At 35.6% G+C, this 16897-nt stretch overlaps 1 protein-coding gene across 1 annotated transcript in view; it reads right to left on the bottom strand.

The window, feature by feature from the left end:
* LOC103254083 (utrophin-like) overlaps nt 1-16897 on the bottom strand; it is a gene marked incomplete at both ends in the record, with an annotated part of 282458 nt that overhangs the window by 202437 nt on the left and 63124 nt on the right. The window contains 1 exon segment of the mRNA XM_008052243.1: nt 12647-12836. Within this exon segment, the coding sequence (XP_008050434.1) occupies nt 12647-12836 (190 nt within the window).

Below are 16897 nucleotides of genomic sequence, written 5' to 3'. Positions count from 1 at the left end.
CTTGACGATACACATCAACTTGGGGAGCTATGGCAAAACAGAGGTCAGGAAGCCTTCCAAAATTGCAATTATGCTCATGGAAGCCACAATAAAAATATCTGATAGTGACAGGTAGGGATACAATACAGATATTGTCTCCTTGACGTCATCTCAGTTTTGCCTGTAATCTCGACCTGATCAGGAAGTGGAGAAATAGATGGAGAGTGGAGGAAGCAACCTGTCTGGATGTTCATGCAGTTCTGAGGAAACACACCTAAGACATCCATGGAGAGGTTTCAATGAAGGCAATCCCTCTGCATATGCCATTTGTCCATTAAGCCTCAGCCTTCACAAATTTTCTGAACTAACCCAACCAAGAGTTTCTCACAAAACCAATAAGAGATAATTCTTCATATGGTCAAGGAGGGATCCTAACCTTTAGACTAAAGGACCATGACTCTAATCTTGTCTATGGTTCAAACAATCTGTGCATAATTTGAATATTGAAATAAACTAAGGGAATAGGAGAGTTGGCTTTAAAATACATACAACTCAACATTCAGATCATGACAAAGTAAAGTTCCGTCACTCTAGAATACTTGAGGATTTCATTGTTCAAGAATAATAAAAGGTGAATGAAAAAAAGGTGAGGAAATGTTTCAGAATATGAAATATAGAATTCAACTAGTTGAAAATGTACCATTCCATTCAGTGTCTTCTAAAAGACATATATACTCAAATTTAACTACCTCTAAATACAGGAAGCTACACATGTAGATGAAAAATGGTACATGAACTTACTTCATCAGCAAATCTGAAAATCTGTTGAGAGATTAGTATGACTTTGAAGTCATAATGTGTTACCCTTTGGCACTGTAAGCATCCACATAGTGCTATGTTGTCCACATGTGAAAACTGTCTTACACACACACACAGATCTCACACACACACACACACACACACACACACACACAGCAAGGCTTTTGCAGGCATCACCAGCCAACATGACTTGCTGGGTGAAATCTTTTGATCTCTGTTTTTCACAGAGTATTCAGAGGCAGCTGCTCTGATATCACAGAAGACACACAATTTTCCAGGGATGACTTTTAAAGCAGCACCACATGAAAGCTTGAACCCCTCAGAAGCCAGGCTCAGAATAGGCACAGTTTGGCTCTATGTGTAAACTACTTGTTCACCAAATTGGTGTGTGTGTATGCTATACAGAGAGAAAAAGGCAGTCAACTGGGGTATAAGAAGACAACAGTAAAAAGTAAGGACAAAATTGCACTTAATAATATTTAATATATGATTTTACCATGGAAAGTGTTCATAATTTTGAAATAAATATAAATCTATATGTAAATGTTTAAAAGATTTTTGCTGATAGGACTACATGGTCAAAAATATTTAGAGATGATTAAAACCATTTAAGAGAAAATGATTTACATATATACATATATGTAAATAGAAGTTATATTACTTAAACCAAAATTTTCTAAAAGGTTTAAGTCATAAAGAACTCAATTTACAACACTAAGTATCTTTCAATGTTTCTCATTTTTTAATGTGGGTTCATATCCAAGAAGTTGCTTTTACCATGCCCTCAGTTATTAAATAATTTACGAAAAGTGGCACTAAGAAAAAAAGGAAGACATAAAAATCTTTTCTGACTCAACATAAACTCAGACAATTAGCTTTTAATCCAAAGACTTAAAGGTATAAAACACCCCAAAGTAATCGCATAGCAATGAAAACAAACTAAAGTCAACATTTTTCAAATCATTTACATCCAACTTTGCATTTACTGTGCTCTGTTAGAAGAAAAATTACTTTTTAGAGTCAGGAATATTTTAAAGGCACTAAGCAATCAAAACCAAATCTGGAAAAATTAACATCCAGTGTAGGGTGATTTTAGGTCATCAGGGTGATTTCAACGCTGCTAATTATACCTCCAAGTAAGCAGCACTTACGTTTTAGTCTCCTGGCCAAATTTTATGGGATGTATAATCAGAAGAAATATGTTTAAAGGCAAAAAATACACATGAATGTGTAAATAGGATGGGGGGGGAGTATATTCTAACTCTGAAAGCTGAGAAGTGCCTCTTTTCATTCCACCCCTCTCTTTGAAACATACAGGAAAACTCACAAAATTAGACTATTCTACACAAATATCCATTTGTGTAACACACATACAATTTTCTGACGGTCAAGAAGTATGAAAATAAGCAAAAAGACAAGATGACAGTGAGAAGAAAATCTGATAAAAGCATAAAATTCCATATAATATGTAAAAAGAGTGATTCTAAAGAGGAACTTAAAAGGAGATAAAAATATTAACAGATACTGGATTTCAAAATGCCAATATGAATTTTAAATAGTCACGTTTCCCTTAGATTAGGCACATTTTTTTCCTCATTCATTTCAGTCTGTAAATGTATTTACAATAGACTGTCTCTATATTTTTATGGAGAAACACTGTAACAGCATTTCCTTTCTAAGAAACTAAATTTAGAGACTGTAGGAGGTATAATGAAAGATAAAGTCATGACAGCATTTACAATTTAAGGGGAAGAAAATTTATAATGTCTTAAAGCAAATAAATACCAAACCTCTTCAAACTTTTAAGTACAATACATTGAATATTGATAATTAAAATACAATTAAGTATTTTCAGTTGGTATAGACATCTATGTCAGTATTTGAAATGGCAGCTGTTATATTTAATTCTGTTTCTAACACTTTTATTTATATCATATGAGTTAATATAGTTCAATAACTAAGATAAGTTTTTAAAATATAACCAGGCAAATAAAATATATCCATTACTAGTTCATTTATTTCATAGTAGTCGTGACACTTCCTAATGTAGATTTCCAGTTCTTAAGGCAAAAATCTCATATATCACTGCCTTATATTGACACCTGCTGGAAAGTACTGGAATTGTATATTTCTTATCGCATTATATGGGCATTTGTTAATTTTGTATATGTGTAAAAAGAGCATGTGGAACATAATATTTCAACAGGAAATAATATATCAATTTTCAAAAAGAAAAAAGTAACACATATTCTAAATATTTAAATTTTAATGATATCCTTAGGAAATTGCAAATCTCGAGAAGTCTTCCTAAAGAGTACTTCTGATGGGAGTCAATTTACCCACTGACTTCAGTAGCTTAATTTGTGCATATTTAAGGTATAATTATAAAGCTAATTAGCAACGTCCTCCATTCCTTGACTTCTGTTGCTTCATACCTCTCACTAATGTAATACCTTCATCACATGACTTAAGAGAAATACTTGGTTTTGTGAAAGTATACATACAAATGGATCAGGAAAGCAACCTAGCTATTAGAAAATAATGCTTTATATATTCACAGTAGTCATGTAAAAAAATAAAATAACGTGCATTAGTGAATGAACTTTTCTTCTCTATTATAAAAATTGCCTCTTCATGAAAAGTATAATTGTTGTACAGTATAAACTTATTCTTTGAAATGGACCAAAATACAACACATTGAAATAACTAGCTTTACACGTCTTTGCAAATGAATTCAAGTTGCATTAAGTTTTAATCAACTTCTTATGCAAATGAAACACTTCTAAGTATTTCTACAAAGAATGCCTCACTACCTTAAGCTGTCTACTGAAACTTTTCTAAAAAAAAGTTTCTAGACAGAAATAAATTTAATTGGCCAAACTGTTAGAAATAACAATGTGATAAGATAAAGTTGACAAAATACTGCTTCCCCACCCTGCTGCCATATAAGCATAGTCTAGGTACCGGGACAGGTCATATTTTATATAATCAGAAAAGTAATAATTGTGTTAGAGGCAGTTTTTCCAATGACAAGTGAGTTTGGGCAGCTCACAGAGCAATAAGACACAGTCTTGAGAATGGTACTAAAAATATGATGAGAAGGAAGAATATGATGCTGTGGTAGTGTACAGCTTGCTTTAGCATTCCTGTTAGAATCCTCCTTTATATCCAGTCACTCTAATTTTGACAAAAGTAGCAAGATAGTATGAGCACACTTCAAAAAGAAAACAAAACTATGATTGAAAAATATAACAGCTAACTTAAAAAAAATACAGCAGCTGATTCAATGGCTTATGTTTAGGATGACGTAGTGTTCGAAATTTGCAACTGTCAAACAAGTTGCCTCCTGAAATCTACTGAATCCACCTGTCCAAATGAAATTAAGTTCTTCAAGTATAACTACAGTATATAGAGATTCAAGAATATAGGGGATATTTTAAGATGAGATTAAGTCTGACCATGCTTTAAAATGTGCTTTAATTTTTTTAATTGAAAAAGCAGCTATAAAAAGATGAACAGTATTTAAATTCTCTACTGAAAGATTACTTTAAACTCTTCTCTTAATGTTACTGGAATTTACGTAAGATTAATATGCCATTCAATATTAAGACACTGCAAAGTCCCACAGAGGTAACAGGTCTCACTGAATGTAGTAGTTCTGCTATATTTTCTCCAAACAGTTCACGAGCCCATCTCACAAGACAATTGCAAAATAAACTATGTGCTAAAACAGTACCTGTTTCAGATTCTTAAACAAGATTTAATTATACAATTCACTTTAACGGCTTTTATAATCGGCTACTAAGAAAGGGAATCTTTCCCTGATGAGAACCTGAAAGATTAGTTTTCAGAGCCTGAGAAACGGTAGAATTGTCAGACACCCGAGATCCTTATTTTCAATCACTCAGTTACCTTACAGAGCTTCTGGTACCGAGGAGAAGAAACTGCCATCCTTTGTAAACGATGCAACAAAACCACAACTTTCTGCAGAGACGTTCTCACCACAGCCATCATTTTAAGTTTACCACACTTCTGGAGACACCTCAGAATTTGCATTATAAATGAAGAGCTGCGATCATTTCCTCCCGGTCACTGGACAACGATTTGCCAGTTCTCTGAGCATGCTCGTTTCCAGGAAAGCATTTGAAAGATACAGGGGTTTAGGTTCTAGGAAAAAGGAGGCTGGTATTCCTTCAACTTCTGAATTTAAAAAACACAGACAAACGCCACACAGGAAGCCCCCAGCAGATGCTCACAGCCGGCACTTGCTCAGCCCGGCATGGCCAGAAATGAAGCAAGTTGTCGAGCAGCCAAGCGCTGCCGGCTGCTGGAGAGGAGTGCGCTCAGTCGCCAGAGAGGATATTAAGTGAAACATTAAAGCTGCAGATACAAAGCAGACATCCCCTGGGAACAGAGATTCAACACATTGCCGCTGCCACCACAGTGCATGCCTCGTAGCTGGTTTCTGTTAAGAGATTGAGGAACCTACACCCTCTCACTCTAAAGAGGGATGTGTTCACTACCCGATAAATGCAACTCTCACTGTGTTCTGTGAATTAGTGCATAAGAGACCCTGTTACAAGTCTGGAAACGAACAGAAGGGTACCTGACTCCAATGGTAGCAGCCTCATACATTCAGTGCTAATAAATCACCTCCAGGCAGGTCTCAGCACAAGATCACCCAAAACAAAAAACCAAACCAAACCAAACATACTTGCAGGGAGTACGTGGCTCTACCTAAGAAATCCTAAAAGCAGAGCTGTCCAAAGGATTCTCACATGTCTGGAGGAAGGCCATTAGTAATGGACGAGGCTAGGATTTGCCTAGTTAAACAGCAAAGTTAATAAAAAATAAAAAGTCTGTAATTGACTAGTAAACATTCCAAATTACCACATTACATTTCCCCTCAGACAGCATCTTCATGATCGCATTTTATTTGCCATAAAGCTGCTTTAATTTTATCAATAGGGAATATGAGACCATAATTATATCATATAAAGACCCAGAGCAGAATTTGGGGGGTTTATGCGTATGTATACACACTTGAGACACATTCTCTACTTTAGCTTCAATACCCCCATTACAAATATCAATTGGGATAAAGTATAGTCAGGAGATGAGCAAAATAGCACCGAATGATTAAATGACTAGGTCAAAGAGCATAGCCGGAAATAGAACCCAGATGTTTCTCATTATCAGTGTCCTACTCAACCAGTAACCAGCAAATGCTGCAGTGTCATCTCTCTCTAATGTTGTCATGATTCTCTGAAAGAAATACAGGATTTTCAAGTATTTTTCTTCTCTTACTTCATCTGCCTTTCTCGGTCCTTCATGTAGTATGACTTAAAGTCCTATGTTGGATCTTACAGAGTTGTGTTTATCAAGCAGTCTTTTGAGAGCTTCTGCCTGTGTATTTTTTTCCTGCAGGTCTATCCTGAGGATCTACACTGCCTCCCTCTGGTCCCAGGTTAACGCTGTCAACATACCTGTGTAAAACCAAAAATGGAGGCCGTAGTCATGTAATATCATTCAAAATATTAAGTTCTGAGACAAATAAATAGAAACAGATTCGTGATGGTTTAGGGATGGTTGGGAATGAGGAATTGGCAGCTAAAGGGTAAGGGATTTATTTCTGAGTTGATGAAAATGTTTTAACTCAATCGTGGTGATGGCTGTACAACTCTGAATGCACTAAAAAAAAACTGAATTGCAAAATTTAAATGAATGAACTACATAATGTGTGAATTATATGCCAATAAAGTTTATAAAAAGTATAAAGTTAAAATTTCTGTACCAGGACCAGCAGATGACATTCTCACAAGATAGGTTTTTCCTCCTCAAACAGTGCTGCATGTGGAGCTGGGTATAGGAGAAAATCTGAAATAATCTACAAAGTTAGCACCCATGGAATAAGAGGATAAAAATTAGGATAAAAGAGAACATGGGAGAAAAAATATAATAAAATAAAACACAAATTGCTAAAGAGCAAAACTAGCCACCTATTATAATACCAACCCAGAAATGTAGCAGGGTCTTAGGATTTACTCAGGAAATAATAAGAGCATATCAATTAATTGACACAGCTAAAATATACAGCTTAAATTTTATGATATAACTTAAATAATAATAATATTCTCGAGTATGGGCATGAAAATTAAGAATAAGAAAATTTGTCACAAGAGGCAAACAAAAAATGAAATACCTTGGCATCTACCTAACCAGAGAGGTGAAAGACCTTTACAATAAGAATTACGAAACACTGCTCAAAGAAAAAAAGGATGATACAAACAAATGGGAGAATATCCCATGCTCATAGACTGGAAGAATCAATATTGTCAAGTTGCTTATCTTACTCAAGGCAATCTATAGATTTAATGCAATCCCTATCAAATTGCAAACATCATTTTTCACAGATCTAGAAAAGACAATACAGAAATTCACATGGAAGCAAAAAAAAGAGCACAAATAGCAAAAGCAATCCTCAGCAAAAGGAACAAAGCTGAAGGTATCACACTTCCAGACTTTAAACTATATTACAAGGCCATAGTAACCAAGATGGCATGATATTAGTACAGGAATAAGCACAAAGACAAATAGAACAGGACAGAGAATCCAGAAATAGCACAATCCCTTAACCAACTCACCTTCAACAAAGTCATCAATAATAAACATTGGGGAAAAGAAATCATATTTAGCAAATGATACTGAGGGGAAAAGGCTAGTCACATACAGAAGAATAAAGCTGAACCCCTACCTATCACCATATACAAAATTCAATCCAAAATGGATCAAGGATTTAAATGTAAAATCTTAAACTATAAGAATCTTAGAAGAAAACGTAGGGAATACCCTTCTGGACATCAAAGTAGGCAATATATTCATGACCAAGTCCTCAAAAGCAATTGCAACAAAAGCTGAGAAAGACAGGTAGTACCCTCCTTATCAAACTGACAAGTTTTTGTACCACAAAAGAAACCATCAAGAGAGTCAAGAGACAACCCACAGAATGGGGGAAAAATTTGCAAGCTATCCATCTGACAAAGGCCTAACATCCAGGATCTATAAGGAACTCAAAAGAATCTAAAGGGAAAAAAAACAAAGAACCCCATTAAAAAGTGAGCAAAGGACATGAATGGATACTTCTCAAAGGATGACATACAAGCAGCCAACAGACACATGAAAAAATGCTCAACCTCACTAATCATCAGAGAAATGCAAATCAAAACTGCAATGAGATACCACCTAATACCAGCAGGAATGGCTATCACTAATAAGTCAAGAAACAACAGGTGCTGGCACAACTGCAGAGAAATTTCTTACTGTTGGTAGAAATGTAAGCTAGTTCAATGTCTATGGAAAGCAGTGTGGTGATTCCTACAAAAACTAAAAATTGACCTCCCATACAATCCAGCAATCCTTCTCCTGAAAATACACCCAGAGGAACATAAATCACTCTACAAAAAAGACACCTGCACATGCATGTTTATTGTCACACTATTCACAATAGCAAAAACATGGAACCAACTCTGCTGCCCATCAAAAGTAGACTGGATAAAGAAAATGTGGTATGTATACACAATTGAATATTATGCAGCCATAAAGAAAATCATGGTCTTCACGGTAACTTGGATGAAGCTGGAGATCATCAAACTAAGTGAACTATCACAAAAAGAAAGAACTGAATACTGCATGTTCTCACTCATAAGCGGGCCCTGAACTCTGGTCACTCTAGCACAAGGGTGAAATTGGCAGATGATAGACACTGCTAGAGGAGGGAGGGGAGGAGGCACATGACAGCACACTGGATACATGGTCCACTATTGGGGAGAGAGGGCACCCTAGAAGACCAAACTTGACCTGCATGCAACCTACTTATGTAGTAAGTAGTAAATCTGGCTTTAGGTAAAGGAGATGATCTGAGATCACCTGGCTGGGCCTCATTCAATCAGTTGAAAGGCCTTACAAGCAGAACTGAAGTTTCTTTGAGGAAGAAATAAATTCCACTTGTGGACTGCAGCTTCAGCTATTGCTGAAGAGTTCCAGCCTCCCCTTCCCAATGGCCTGCCCTATTGATTTTGGATTTACTTATTCAGTTCCACAATTATATAAGTCAACTTCTATAATAAACCTCTTAATAGACTGTTTCTAAAAAGTGAATTTTAATTTACAAACTTGTTGGAAGTCAATGATAGGATTCCACTCAAAGCAAATAAATAAAATAAAGTTTTAGTGTCTTCGGTGAAATTTTCTAATCTGAATACAGATTCACAACTGCATACCAGGCATCTCCTCTTGAATATTACTCTAATGCCTCATTTCAACATAGTCAAAATGGAATTTGCCACCCTCATACACTTCCCACTAACCTGCATGCCTACCCTGACATTTTCCTCTCTGATGTTCCCAGTCTCAGACTCTGAGCAACCTTCCTTGCCACTGTCCTTTTTCTCTTCCTTAGTCTATACATACTATCAAGTCATCAGGTCTACTCTGCCTGCCCTGGCCTCCTTTCTGGTCATTATCACCCGACCTAAATGGTTACAAGAGTATCCTAATAGATCTCTCTGCTGTCACCTTTACCTAGTTCAGATTCATGCCTCATAATGCCATCAGCCAGCTTCCTATAAGGCAGAAATCCTCTTGGATCACTCTTGCTTAATATCCTCTATCACTTCCCCAACTGCCACCATGTTAGAATACAGAATACTTGCATGGCATACAAGGCACTCCATGATCTGGACTGCTCAGCTCTCAAGGAGCTTGTTTCTCTTACAGATCTCCAAAGGATCCATTTTTCTCTTGCCAAAAGGCCTCTGCTGAGGAATAAAACCTAACAGCCTTGCTGCAGGGCAATGAAACATGAATATATACATCCAAATGATCGTCCACCCTTAGTAGAAATTCCATGTATCATAGCATCCTCCCCCAAATTAATCTTCACCTTCCATGTGCTTTAGAACTATCCTTTATAAAAATTTATCCAAGATTCACCTTAAACTGAATGTAGAATAAACTTCCTCATGTTCAAGAAATACTCCCAGGTCCTGCATCTGGTTTTCATAAGACATGACGCAAGTATAAACAGTGAATGTTTCATCTAAGCAGTTCTACACACACCCTGTGTGCATGGAGCACAGACACACCAAGGTCGTTATTCCGTCTTCCATAGTACACATATAGACTGTCTACCACCATGCCACCAGAAAATTTATTTTATGATTTAACATGCTTTTGTACATTTTCTCCAACAACACCTCTCCATTTCCAAACAGGTTTCCATTTTAAAGGTCTGTTCACTCATACAAAAGGAGAATCATTAACACACAAGCCCGCAGGAAAATTAAAATTTTCTTGTCTCAGAAATACTCAGCAAAAGGTACTGTCTCTAATAACCATCTACCTATAAAGCACTGAAAATGAAGTCATAGGATATTTTTTAAATGAAATGGAGAAAATGTCTTAAAATTAAGAGCAGGAGAGTAAAACATCATGCAAATTATAATAGAAAATATGCTAAACACAAACAAATATACATGCTTACCTTTAAATAAAGAGATTTTAGTAGGGTCTTAATAAATACCTTCTTTTTTTTACTCTCTCTGAGTCAAAAAAGACCATTTTAGCTACATTAAATTATTTTGAGAAGCAGAATGATATCATATATTTGAGTATTTTCTTCAGCAACCTTTCTCTCTTGGTGTTGCCATAAGACAAGTGATTTTGTGTTTAGTTATTTTTATTTGAAAGATTTCAAACATTTCTATTTACATTTATGTCTTCCACTCTTTGAATATTCATTAAACATTGAGAAGAGTTTTGGCTATGATAGGAATATATCCTAAGATAAAATATGTCAGAAGACATCATTAAACTCTACAGCAAGCCTGTGTTTTGCTGGTGCTCATTACGAGGGTTCATTTCAAGCCTCCTTTACTCATTGTCTTTTAGCCATTACCTACACACGTGTGTAGCCCAGATAGCTGTTGAAATTAACACCATTACATAAATTAAGCATCTGTGAGCATTTATAGGTCAGGCTTATTGCTGTTTAAATCATAAAGAAGAATATATTCTCTCATCTACCCACATTCAGAGCCTTCTATAATCCCAAAATCCATATGATGGCTAAATATTTTATCATTTAACATTTATAGTGACTTCATGAGACATAAGAGGGTGAAACAAAGGAACAGACTTAACTTTGATACTTGCCTAGTCACACTCATTACACCAAGTCATAAATGTATTGTGCAATGAATAAGAAATAAGAAGTAATGTACGTAAACAAGGATTTCCACTAAATAAATCTTAGTAACTCAACAATGAAACACCTTCAGTCTTTATGCATTTCAGCAAGTAATAAATAAGCCTATTTCAAAAAAGGTCTGCTTTTACAATTCTGTAACTTTTTAATGAAAATAATTTCAAACTTGGAGAAAAATTATAAGAATTCAAATAGTTCAAAGAAAGCCTCTACACCCTTTATCCAGATCCACACATTTGCTGACATTTTACAAAATAGTCTTTTTTATGTTTCAAGAGAAAAGATTTCCTAAGAACTCATTTTAAAAAGGTCATCAGGCCAGGCTCGGTGACTCAGCCTGTAATTCCAGCACTTTAGGAGGCCAAGATGAGTGGACTGCCTGAGCCCGCAGGTTCGAGATCCACCCAGGCAACTTGGCAAGACCTCATCTCTACAATAAATCAAAAATTAGTCGGACATGATAGTGCACGCCTGTAGTTCCGGCTACTTGGAAGGCTGAGGTGGAAGGATCTCTGGTGCCCAGGAGGTCAAGGCTGCAGTGGCCGGGAGCATGCCACTACACTCCAGTCTGGGCGACAGAGTGAGACTCCAACTCAAAAAAAAAAAAAAAAGATATCAGGGTCATACTGGTGAGTCAGGATCAAAGGATAGCCGTCAGTATTTACTTAGGATTTGTACACAGGGCACTGCAGAGGCAGCAATGTCGAACGATATAATCTTTGTCCTTGCAGAACCATGTGAACAACTGGGAAAGGTAGAGACATACATCAGATGACAATGGAACACATGTTCACAAACATCTCAAAAACAATAATTGTCAAACTGATGTGACAGTGATATGGCATAAAAAAGTAATCAGTAAAAGAAGTAAAACTGGTAGACAAGGAGACTTCTCCAATTGAAATAGATTTTGAACTAAGTCCTAAGTGAGAAGGCCGATATGATAGGCAGGACTAGGTCAGTCTACACAGAAAATGGGAGGTTCAAGGGCACTGATGCAGAACTACCTGGGAGCACAAAAAACATTCAGACATGTTTCATAAGATCTCATGACTTTTTTAAAGTGAAGATTTTTTATTAGCACATTTCATGTAGAAGACAAATTTGAACCTCAGACTGATATCATAACAGTCACCAAGCTAAAGAAATAAAAGTAATACCTTCCAGCCTGATATTCTTAGTTGCAAACTAAGCAATAGAGCTTTTGCAGCTTTTATATTAAACACGTATAATAAATAGAGAAAGAAACAACTTCACATTAAGGGAAAATGCCTTTATAATTTAGAATTCAATAAAGCTAGCCGTAATAGGGCTTAAAATGACAGAAAACAGAATAACTATGAGCTTCCAACTCTAAATAAACAATTATTGCTTCCATAAAACAAGGGGATCCCCCCCTCTAATATTAAGTAAAAACATTTTATAGATCTTATTTCCAGAAACCAATTATTCACAGGAGAGCATGGGTTTCACAGCAGAATAAGGTGATAACCTCCCCATTTAACAGTAATAAATTTGCATGTAGATGGATCGAAAGAGGGCAGTACAAATACAAGTGCTGGTTGTAGCTTTCCAGGCACTTACCTGCATCTGCTGTTTGAGCTCCCTGGCCAAGATATTGTCCTGAAGAGCATTCTCCCGCTGAGAGGCATCTGAAAGCACATTCACTGTGGTTTCTGCTTCTTGGATCCACTTGAGGAAGTTCTCCAGATCTCTGCGAGAGGCCTGTACAGTCCTCAGCTCAGCCTCCAAGGCATTCTGTCTGTCAGTAATACTGAAAGTAACAACATGACAGCACAGGTCCATTACTTTTAGTGTGACATTCCACATTATGCACACCCTAAATAAAAAATTAACAGACAGCCTCAAAGGATCTTTTATTTACATCACCAAAAGTGACTAGGAGATACGCTTATGTGTGTGTCTTGAATAATTCTTAGTGGAGGAGTCATGTGAGTTATGAGAAGAGGGGAAAGGAGACAGATATATAAATATTAATAAAATTACATCCACGTCATAAAATAATTATAACTACATTTTACATCTCATAATTGTACATTAAGTTATTCCTCCATATGTTATAAGTCAATACTGTAATATAACGCCAGACATCCAAAAGGCAGTATCAATAAATATTCATACAACCAGTAATTAAATGAATTCTTGGAAGAAGTAAAATCTAAAGAAATATTTAAGATAAAATAAAAATAATTTAGAGGGCTGGCATGACTTTTTAAGCAATTCAGATCAATACAAGTTGGTTTTTAAATTTGATTTAATAATCTTTGGAACACATGGACAATCAAGCTTTTATAAACCCTTCATTAAATCTACATCAACATCAGAACATGAAACTATCCTGGAGTTACATGAGTTAAAAGATACACACTCCTGCAAATTCAACATTTAAAATTTTATATGACTTAGAGCTCCATAATAAGAAAACAAAAAACTCGATTTTTAAAATGGGTATCATTGATTTCACTCTTAGGTATTTAAACTCAAGAGAACTGAAAACATATGTCCACCCATAAACTTGTACACAAATGTTTATAGCAGTGTTATTTAAATAGCAAACTTGTAGAGTCAACCTAAATTGAGGAGAAATTGATAAACTAGAATAATATTCTGCCATAAAAAGGAATGAAGTACTGCTACATGCTATGGCATGGGTGAAACTTAAAAACATTATGCTAAGTGAAAGAAGCCAGACACAAAAGGCAATGCATTGTGAAACTCCACTGATATAAAATTTCCAAAATAGGTAAATTCATAGGGAGAGAGAGTAGATTAGCTGTTGGTTATGACTGAAGGGCGGGGGCCTATGAAAATTGACCACTAATAGCATGGGGCTTCCTTGGTGATGATATATCTTCTGAAATTAAGAATGGAATGGTGATGGTTGTACAACAAGGTGAATACAGGAAAATCACTGAGCTGTAGACTTTAGAAGGGTAAATTTTATGGTACAGTAGCCCCACCTCATCTGCAGGGCACACAGATCCAAGACACCCCGTGGATACCTGAAAATGCAGACAGTACCACACCTTATATACATTATGTTTTTTCCTATACATACATACCTATGATAAAGTTTAATTTATAAATTAGGCACAGTAAGGGATTAACTAGTAATATAATACAACAACTAGCAATATAATAGAACAATTAGAACAATGTCCAAAAAGATCTGTGAATGCAGTAAAAGCAAAACCAAAAAATTGGATTGTATCACAATAAAAAAACAGCATATCTAATATAATCTCATTTATATATATTTCCTATCTGTCCACACACTCACCCTCCTATCTGTTCTTCTACCTGTATATTTACACAGAGGGAGAAGTGTCTGAAATATTAACTCAATATTAAAATTTTTATTTCTGGTTGCTGGGGCTTAAATTGACTTTCTTATTTGTAATTTTTTACAGTTTTGAATTTATAATGAAAAAGGATCTTTTTTTACACATCAATAAACACATCCCTTTTACAAATTTTTTTTTCATATTTTATTTTAAATATGTGGGGTACAATTCAGGATTAGATATACAAGTGCCCATCATACAAATAAAGCTTGGGCTTTCCCTGGGTCCCCACTTTGCCTGGTTTGAGATCAGGTTCCCTTTTTGATGTTATGTGCCCCCCACCCATCTCAGCAGTATCCTGCTATTGCCAATCCCCTTCCCATAGTATTATGGTAAATGTTCAAGGTCTGCCTATGAGTGAGAGAATGTGGTACTCAGTTCTTTGTTTCTGTGATAGAACACTGAGTATGATAGACTCTAAATCCAAAAATGGGTAAAAGATGCAGACTGATATATCACCACAGAAGATATATGGATGGCAAATAAGCACATGAAAAAGATGCTCAGCATCATTAATCATCAGAGAAATGTAAATTCAAACCACAGTGAGATATTGTTACATATTTACAATGGCTTTAAGAGAATGTCTATACCAAAAGCTAGTGAGAATGTGAAATAACTGCAACTATCATACACTGCAGGTAAAAGTACAAAATGGTACAGCCATTTTGGAAAAGGCAGTTTGCTACAAAACTAACCATGCACTTAACAACACAACCCAGTAATCCAATTCCAAGGTATTTACCCAAGAGAAATGAAAACATGTCTACACAAAACCTGTATGCAAAGTTTATAGCAGCTTTATTTGCAATGGCCAAAACCCGAAAACAACCCAAATATCAACTGGTAACTAGATAAACAAGGTATGGTACATGGATAAGATCTCACACACATTCTGCTAAGTGAAAGAAGCCAGAAACAAAAGACTACATACTATGATTCCATTTCCTTGACATTCTGGAATGCCAGCAACCTCATCCTAACATGTATTTACTAACCTGCAGAATAAATTCAAATTGCTTCACACAGAATTTAATGTCCTCCACAGTCTATCACCAGTTTACTTTTCCAACTTTATTTCCCCATTTTCTCCCAAACTCTGTTCATAGTGGTATGCTCTCTTTTTATCTAAAATAGTCTTAATACCGAGTCCACACAAAAATTTTATATCCATTTAAAAAATGTCTTTCTAATACCTCCATCTATCAAAATTCTGCCACTCCTTTAAGAGTTAAGAATCACTTCTTTCAGAACATCCCATCTCAATTGTTTCCTTGCTCTCAGTTCATAAAAGGTCAGGACTTCTCTTCATACAACAAATAATCACATGTATCCTGGAAAAGTCCTTGGATTATGAGCTCATTTCATGCTTAAATTTTACTTCAACTATATCATATAGCTTTCTTGTCTGTTTACCTATCCTATAAACTCTCTGTGGGCAGAAATGATATTTTTATGGCTCCATATTCCTTAGAGTCCCTATTAGTGTTATAATAGGTATTTATGAATAATGACAATCAATTAGTCCCATACCTTTAAAATTAGCTCCCACATGCCATTTTTCAAGATGTTCCTAGGAGATGTCTTCCACAAAACTCAGTTGGAGAATCCAAGAAGGAGAATTATGTGAGAAGAATTTTTTAAAAAGAGAGAGAGATCTAATCCAGGGAAAAGCGAAAGGGTGTTTATGCTATTGATGAAAGGAGATTACAGAAAAGAGGGTGTGAATCCAAACTGGAGCAGATGCGGGCTGTCATCACCATTGTGACCACTATATAGCCTTGTTTTAACTTGACAAAACTCACGAAATGTACACTCAGAAAAAAACTCACAAAGCATACACTCAGAAAAAATTAGGAAATAACCCAAAAGAGGGAAACAACAAAATGAAGAAAGAAGGAAGGAAGGAAGTCATGAGATCAGAGAAATAGGGAATCCAAATGAGGAGAAAAACAATGAAAATACCTAGTGTGATGGCTATGCAGCAGGTCTAGAAAGCATGTCTCCAGAAGAGCTGTCACCAAGAAACAATATTAGAAGTGATAGCCTGCTTAATGTGATTGACTTTGTGGAAAATTGTACTGTCAGGCCATTGGAAAATGTGGGAAGAATTAGCAATAGGTGCAAAGAAAACTAGGCATATCAAAACAAAACAATTATTAATTTCAGGTAAAACAGAGGAAACAAAATTATAGTAAATTTCAGTGCTTGGCTGTTAATAATGTTTGAACAGGCATAATAATGTCAACACTGAATATCTATTTACCTAAAAATTCAATGATAAAGAAGGGAAGAAAATAGTGGCATAAGAAGGCTATTTCCTACATAGGGATGTCAGTAGATACCTTATTTTGTCTAACAGTGGGGAATTGAAAGATAATAAAATACTCATTACATTTAGAATGTGAAAGTGTGAATGATATAAAGAAAAGCTTAAAAAGATAGTATTTGCATCCCGGGAGGGGGAGTT

Source organism: Carlito syrichta, unplaced genomic scaffold, assembly GCF_000164805.1.
Source record: "Carlito syrichta isolate Samal-C Ts95f unplaced genomic scaffold, Tarsius_syrichta-2.0.1 Scaffold269186, whole genome shotgun sequence".
In the NCBI taxonomy this organism is placed as follows: domain Eukaryota; kingdom Metazoa; phylum Chordata; class Mammalia; order Primates; family Tarsiidae; genus Carlito; species Carlito syrichta.
This window is presented reverse-complemented; position numbering and strand designations above follow the sequence as displayed.